We start from the raw sequence: 8,431 nt of genomic DNA on the forward strand, positions 1-8,431 counted from the left end.
TTAACAGCCTTAAAAGGCCAAAAGAAATTGTTCAAACACCACCAACAAACAAGATATAAAGAGTTTAAAAAAGGGGGGGACTCACAGGCTGAGCCCCCATATAGCCATATAAAGTTATTTCTGCAAAGGAGTAGACGGATCACCACCACCAGAGTCAGGAAAAGCGCCACCAGGACCGGGAAGAGAGGCAACCACATGAGATGAAGAGGAAGTCGGAGGAACAACAGAAGAGCTCAGAGCGTCTTTAGAATGAGGAGGGGACTCCATAGTCCTCTGCCCCCGAGTCTTCAATTCTGACTCGAAAATAATTACGGGGGCAGGAGGATCCACAATAGCACCATCAATGACGACTTTGTCTGGATCTAGAGGAGAAAGGTCCAGGTCAGGGGCAATGACTCCGACCTGCTCCTTGGAAATCCTCCAAGCCTCCTCGGCGCCATCAGCAATAGAGTCCTCCAACTCAGCATATGCATTCCGAGAGTTCAACAAGTCCTTCCTCACAGACACAAGATCTTGAAATAAACTCTGGTAACTCTCCTGTGCTGCCTTCCTCAAACCCGCCTCCATGTTGCATTGGGCCTGCAACTTACTCTCCTTCTCCCAAAGGGTATCTCTCTCCTCCTTCAGCTTAGCGACCTCCTCCTTCAACTCCCTCTCATGCTCTTGATAAGCAAGAAGCCTTCCTTCCAGCTCCTCAACCTTCGAGGTTAACCCCAAAGAGCTGAGAGGAGTCTTCTAAAAAATATCCAAGAGCTTGCCACAAACACCTGACGCCCTAAAACTCTCCTCAGCCAGAGTGGTAAGGTGGTTCCGAACAGAGACATCATCCATACTTATATGAGGATAGATGTTCTTTCGGACGAATGCAAGAGCATCCGCCTTAACCCCACCATCAAAAGAAGAGCCAGCCTCTAAAGTCTTGCGCTTCTTCTTCTCTGGCTCAGAATGAAGTCGGGCGGAGGGGAGTGGCCGAGATAAAGCTGAAGAAGAAATCATAATGGGCTGGGAAGGAGTCCCCACGTGAGGAGGAGGAGGAGGAGGAGGAAGAGAGACGATCGCCCTGGTTCCACCAGTCCTAGCCCGAGATCTTGCCTTAGCCTCCTAAACTCTTTGGTAAGATTCTTGAGCATTCTTCCTTACCATATCTGCAAAAGAAACAATTAGCAAAAACAACAAGTCGACAAACCTCAAGTCGGCAGATACAAGTTGAAAATAAGAAACGTATATACATGTATAAAAACTACCTAGTTGCGACCGAACAAAAGTTGGCGATCCCTGGAGGAATTTTCTAGTATCCAAGTATGGGGCCCTCCCCCACACTTCTTGGAAAAACCCCACAATGGCCGCCTCCACCTCGTCTAGGTCGTCCAGACCATACTTCTCACAGGGGGAGGCCTCCAACCAATAGAGGGGAAAGCGAGGGGAAGAATTCTCATCTAAGAAAAAGGGGTGGTGACCCTTTACAGCTTGCACTTTGAAAAAATAATTTTTGAAGTCATGGAAGGATTCGTCAAAAAGGGTGAAGATTCTCCGACCTTGTATGGCTCGGAAAGACACCCATTGCTGCTTGTTATTTAACCCACTGAAGGGCTTAGTCATGTGGAAAAGATAGAAGAAAATCCTCAAAGAAGTCGGAAAGTCCAAAGCGTGACTTATAAATTGATAAATTTTCAAAAAACCCCAAGAGTTGGGGTGAAATTGGGTAGGGGCAACACGACAGTGGCGCAAAACAGCCATTTCAAATTCATAAAATGGAAGAAAAACACCCAAACTGGTAATCATGCTCTCATACATATAGAAAAAATGAGGGACCTCCTCGGAATCCCTCCCAAAACAAACCCGGTCTTCCAGACCCGGGGCCACCAACTCATACTTGGGCTCATCCTCCTCAAGAGTACAAAGGCGATGATGAGTGCGAAGATGGGTGATGAACTCGGCATCAACCAAGGGTTCCTCCCCCAGGACTGTAACATCAACCCACTGAGCAAGAACTTCTACAGAAGACATTTTTTCTAAAAATGCGACGAAAACCTACAAAGGAAAAAAGAAAAAGAATAAAAAACGAGAGTCCCTAAGGGGATACGAAACTTAACAGAAGCCTACAACGTCACTTCTCCCTCTCCAAAGAAAACAAAAAACATGCAAGCAAAAGCAATTAATAGAGGGAGAGGAGAAAGAACCAACCTTTGCCGGAAAAAAGGTAGGAGAGGATGAAAAGCCTTCAACGAAAGAAGTCCCACAAACCGATATGAAAATGCTTCACGGATGAAAGTGAAAATTTGAAAAATCAAAGAAACGAGACAAGGAAAGAGAGAGAAAGTATTTATAGGCATGTTAGGGGCATAATGGTAAAAGCGGGGCAGCCATTAATGAGAATGCACTGTTACCAAGGCCATCAATCCCTACGCACATCCCTAACGGACACGATGCTTGATTAGACGTAACTGTCAGAACCGAAAGGCCACGAAAAGCCACGTCGGTTTCAGATCATCACGTCGGTCCTCCTACAAGTCGACAACGATCCCGAGTAGAATACTCGAACCCAATTCTTGAAAAAAAAATTGGGCTCGAGTAGGGGCACTGTTCATACCCTGGCCCAATAATAAAGGCCCAGGATTAAGCAAAAGGTCTAAACCAAAGGGTTGGGCCTCACCCAGTACCAATCTTCGTCTTATGAAGTCGGTACTCACCACGACTTGCTATAAAGAAGTCGGGTACGAGGGTTAGCTGGTAGATAAACACTCATTCAAAAGAGTAACTGCCCCAAGAATCTCTCTACCTACTTTACAGAGCCATATCTTAACCTCCCTAAGATAAAGGGACGGTTAACACCCTAAAAGGGTGGCACTACTCCAACGGTGGTTATTGGTTCGCCACTATAAATACGCTAACACCCCTCAGGTATCTCTAAGTTCCAATACATTCTAAACCTGCTTAACCCCGTGCTGACTTAGGCATCGGAGTGTCCTTGCAGGTACCACCCCCTTCTCCTCATACGAGCAAGTCGGACGGAGGCCCCGAAGTGCAGACCCACTCGAAGGCTTCTTCTTTCAAACGATTGGGCCAACCAACACCATCCAATCCATTAATCTCCGGTTACCCACAGTAACACTATTATTTAAAGGCATTAACCATTTTAAATTTTATATATTAATTTTTTATAAACAAATTAAATTATTATTATAATCATATTTCCAAGCTCAATATATATATAACAAATATATTATTATTATTATCCAATTTCTATATTTTTTTGTCATATATCACCTATTCTACTATTTTAAAATTTAAATAGGTGATTTAAAATTTTTTACGTCAAATATTTTTATACAAATCAATAATACGTAAACATCCATTATTAATAATATAATTATAATTTGAGATCAACAAATTTATAAAAAAAATTGTCTCTTACTCACGCTTATGCGCGAACCTTTTGCTAATTTATTTATATAGAAAGCCAGGGATAATTTGAGGGAAAGGCAATGCAAGACTTAGCACTTATTATAAAGAATAAATCTCTACATATAAGTATTTTGTATTTACAAATTTTACAAGTCTAAACAAAATCCATTCATTAAACACGCTGCTTATTTTACGTGCCTTTTTAACAAAATTTTAAATCAATTTAAATCAATTAACGCACAAATATATAACTTCCATTTTTTAAAAGATTTCGTTTCTTTTTTCGAGTTTTTCGCCAAATTTATTGGATCTTTTTCGTGCGTTCTCTCTTTACTTCGTTTTTTTTCGATTTTCATGGTTTCTGAAATCAAGCTTTGAAATCGTTTTGAAAATAATGGAATACACCCAAACGATTACATAAATACATCCAAATGATTACAGAAATACATCCAAATGATTACAGAAAAGATTACAGAAATACACCTAAACGGTTACAGAAATATACCAAAAGGATTATAGAAATATACCCAAAGAATTTAAGAAATACACCCAAAACAGGGCGAAGACAGTATATTTCTTCTTGAAATCTTTTAATGCTTTGCTGGTTAAGGATGAGACACATGGCAGAGACAATTTAGAAGAAAAACCTAGAAGAACAGTAAAACAGTACTTTAAATAATGTTTCTTTCTTTTTTCTGTTGAATCAATAAACCATAGCCATCCACCGGTTTGAGCGTTGCCGGTAGATCTCATATTCTGGAGAACGAGTCACAAAAACACTTAATCGTGAACTTAGAAGTTGATGATCCATCATTGCAATCATGTTGATGGCAAAGGAAAACCACGTGTACAATATCTACAAGTGCAAAGAGCTTATTGATTTCAAACACAACAAAAAACACTTACCTAATACTAATTTTTTTCAACACTAGAGTTGTGAATTGCAGTTACCTTGAACGGCGAGCATGGCGTCAAAGAAGAAGTGGCGGAAAGGAAGGGACGCGTGTTTTTTTTTTATTTGGAGCAACTTGTATAGCTTGTAAATCAAAAAACTTATATAAATATATAATAATTTATAAATTTATTTTTTATTATCTGTTCTCTAATAAATATATAATCGCAACCTTTCTTTAACATATGTATTTAAATTTATCTTTGTCTCTTTTTTTTCCTTTCTTATTATTACATCGTTTTATTTTTCGTTAGACCAGTATATACTATATTAAAAAAATAACATATGTATTTAAATTTTTATTATTTTAAATATTAAGAGAAAATTTGGAGATGAACTAAGATTCACAATTATTATTTATGTTGTGTATATATGCAATTAGTTTAAGAGCAAGCACAAAATAGTAATGATTTGTTATATAATATAATAATATATACTTATGTATATTTTATTCACATTATTAAGAAGGCTCAACATCTTTTAATCATTTTTTAGAAATTTATATTTTTATACAATTTTTTTGGTACGTAATCTGAAGACATGTTAACTAAATTTATATGTATATTACTATTTCTCTTTTAACTATTGCAGTTAAAATTAAATACTATATATATCAAAGATACATTAATATAAGAATATACCAAATTTTTGTTGCTATAAATATTAAATAAAATGAAACAGAACCAAATTGTTTTTTGTCAAGACCCGGACCGCCAAGCCGGCCCAGATCCAAAGAGAGCGAAGCTCCAAATCCAACCGGACCCGGATTATAAAACACACGGATTTGTCTATGAAGCATGCGATTCAAGGTGCGATCTTCTTCTCTTTGTGAAGCGCTACTGCGGTACTGCCCCTATCCCCACCGTCGTCCATTTCATTGCCTTCGCCTGCCACCTTGTCGTCGCCTGCGTCACTATCGTCGACCGCAACCTCGCCCACGCCTGTGTCGTGGTACTTGCCTTCCCTGCCGCCGTCGCATGCGCCTCTGTTTTCGTCCACCACGCCGTCGAATCCTGCATCACCGTTGTCGCTTGAAGTCCGAACCTGCCGACATTGAAACTTCGCGTCGAGTTTCAATGAAGCTTCGCGTCGAGTTTCAATGAAGCTTCGCGCTTATCGCCAGGCCTGAACGAAGTGATTTGTTCCCACTCTTCCTGCGCCGCCGGACAACGGAACCAATTATAAACCTACAAGAACATCTACCTAGTAGTAAAAATCATGAAAATAAACCCAACAAGCAGCCCAATAAAAAGGCTAACGTATAAGCCTTAAGCCCAATAAACAGAATCAGAATTAATAAAAACCCTAACCCCAATTCACCAGAATCAGAATCGTCGACCTCTTTGTTCATATCATACGCTCTGGTGATTGTCGTAAGTACTCCGCCTTCTCTTCTCCGATTCACACGTTTGATTTTGTGCATCATTGAATTGAAACTCCGTGTGCTTCTATCCTGTTTCGTTGTTATTTATTGATTGATTCTGAAATTGACAGTTAGAGAGAGATATGGCTCCTGTCGGACCTAGAAGAGGTAGGGATGATGTGGATGGTAAACAGAAGAAAACGGTGAAAGAAACTTCTACTGTACACCGTCCGACTAGTAAGGCTTCTGTCGGAGCTAAAAGAGGTAGGGATGATGGGGATGGTAAACCGAAGAAAACGGTGAAAGAAAATTCTACTGTACACCGTCCGCCTGATGAGAAACTCACTGATGAACAAATTCATGAATATTATAGACAGTTCTTCCGCAGTCAGGTTCTTTTAAATTCACCACACGCTTTTTTTTTTTTTTGATAATCTCATAATTTAACTCTTTAGGGTTTTTTATCTTTATGTTGTTTACAGGGATTCATTGTTCCTGACTATGGAGGTAGATTGTGTGGCGGAGTTGGACCCTATTCGATGACTGATAAGTATAGGCAGAAACTTGTGAAGGATATGATTCAGAAAAGCTTGCGAATCTACAATCGCAAAAATGTTGTGTCTATGATGGTTTTTGCTTTATTGTGTTTTATTTATGTCTATAATCTCATTCACTAATGATTATTTTTATTGTTGTTATTACTATGTAGAAGGTGAATTTTGAGTTTGATAAGCTTGTCAGCGTTAATGCTTGTGCTGTTGCTGGCCTTATGTTTTACATTACTTTCAATGCACGCTGTGGTGATGATGCACCTCAAACCTTTTACAGCAAAGTATGGAAAACATTCAATGATTATATCAAAGTCCAGTTCTGTGTGATTGGTAATGCGCAGGTACCATCATCATTTATCCATATTTTGGGTGTATCTTGGCATTTTAATTTGTTTATTCTAATTATGACTTTGTTGTTTGTGTGTGTGGATACATTTTTACTTTGATAGTATGGTTTTGCTTTGTGATTACTTTATCATAAGGTTTGCTTATATTGTGACTCATAATTACTTATGATTGTTAAGTTCCTTGCATGAGTAATCATAGCTACTGCCTATCATAAATCATCAAAACTATTAATGATATTGTATCTATTTTTTTTTTTTTTGTCAAGATGAAGATATTTCATTTGATTTTAGCTTCATGTTCCTTGTATATATATTGATAATTGGCTTCAAGTATTTCATAGTTTTGATTGAGTATTGTATTTAAACATTTCTCCTTATATTTCATGTGGTTGCGGTAGTCTATTTTTTTCATTGATTATTTGCATTGGAGTTAATGTAGATTCTCTTTTAATGTATTTATTCAGGATGCTGGTACTTCTCAGGCCTAAGTTGTGGAATCTGAATTTAGGTTCATGTTCTATTTGTGTGTTTATGGTTTCTTCACGAAGGAAAACTCGGATGTTATATAATTTCAATACTCATGAAATAGTGCAGTGTGTATTAGCACAATGATAGACATAACTGAGTGTGTATTAGCACAATGATAGACATAACTGACATCTGATGAGCACTGTTTACAGATATTATGGAATTTGTTAGTGTTCTAGCTTCTATCATTAACTTAGCTCCATTAATATAATTTTCGATTTGTGAATGGTGGTTTTAGACTGGAAGTGCTTCAAAATTTTCTTTCAGAATATCAATTGACAATGTTCTGTACTTCTGTGTTGTTTCAATAAAATAAATGACCCTAAAATTGAACATCGACAAGTTTTACTAGCTGCTAATTGTCAACTTTGAAAATTTTGAGCTTCTTCATGGTCAATAAATATTATATATTTTGATCATTAGGTAAATATATAAATGATTCTTATTTGAATTGTGAATTTCTAATTATTGGTCTATAAATATTATATATTTTGAGCATTAGGTAAATATATAAATGATTCTTATTTAAATTGTGAATTTCTAATTATTTGTTCTACTTCCATTTGTAATTCAAGTTGGAGATGGGAAAAATTGGTGCCGAGAATTTTTTAATCAATATGTCCTATGATGTATTGTCAATTATTTTCATTGCAATTGAGGATGATTATTTTATTTGGACAAGATTTTTTTATACAAAAGTTACCATTCTATTCTATAAATGAGAGTAATTTTATTATAATTTTATCATGAATGGAGTTTATTTTCTCAAGAATTTTAAATGGTATAAACATTAAGAGGAGTGCTACACATACAAGTCTTTTTGACTTACAAGTCTTACAAGTTACTAGGCCTTTTAATGCGTTATTCAACGTTTCCTGTTTTCAAAGTGCTACACTCAGAACGGTTCTTCTTCTTCCTCTTCGTCTTCTTCTCTTCTTCTTCTCTTCCTCTTCCTCTTTCTCTTCCTCTTCTTCTTTTTCGTTTTTTTTTTCGATTTTCATGGTTTCTGAAATCAAGCTTTGAAATCGTTTTGAAGAAGAAGAAGCAACAGAAGATGAAGAGAAAGAGAAAACGAATTTTGGGTGTATTTCTTAAATACTTTGGGTGTATTTTTCGTAATCCTTTGGGTGTATTTCTGTAATCCTTTTGAAGATAATGGAACTTCAGAAATACACCCAAACGATTACAGAAGTACACCCAAAATGATTACAGAAATACATCCAAAGGATTACAGGAATTCACCCAAACGATTATAGAAAATACACCCAAAGGATTACAGAAAATA

At 37.2% G+C, this 8,431-nt stretch overlaps 1 protein-coding gene across 2 annotated transcripts; it reads left to right on the top strand.

Moving 5' to 3' along the window:
* The first annotated feature begins 5,115 nt into the window (after positions 1-5,115).
* On the top strand, positions 5,116-7,372 carry LOC112705513 (uncharacterized). Of its 2 annotated transcripts, none has more exons than XM_025756336.3 (5): positions 5,116-5,730; positions 5,852-6,112; positions 6,203-6,334; positions 6,430-6,612; positions 7,083-7,372. In XM_025756336.3, the coding sequence occupies exons 2-5, from the start codon at positions 5,864-5,866 to the stop codon at positions 7,104-7,106; spliced, it is 588 nt and encodes a 195-aa protein (XP_025612121.1). In that variant the 5' UTR covers positions 5,116-5,730; positions 5,852-5,863; the 3' UTR covers positions 7,107-7,372. The 2 variants fall into 2 exon arrangements, with proteins under 2 accessions (XP_025612121.1, XP_025612122.1); XM_025756337.3 differs by having other exon boundaries at positions 6,433-6,612.
* Positions 7,373-8,431: the final 1,059 nt, after the last annotated feature.

Source organism: Arachis hypogaea, chromosome 8, assembly GCF_003086295.3.
Source record: "Arachis hypogaea cultivar Tifrunner chromosome 8, arahy.Tifrunner.gnm2.J5K5, whole genome shotgun sequence".
NCBI lineage: Eukaryota > Viridiplantae > Streptophyta > Magnoliopsida > Fabales > Fabaceae > Arachis > Arachis hypogaea.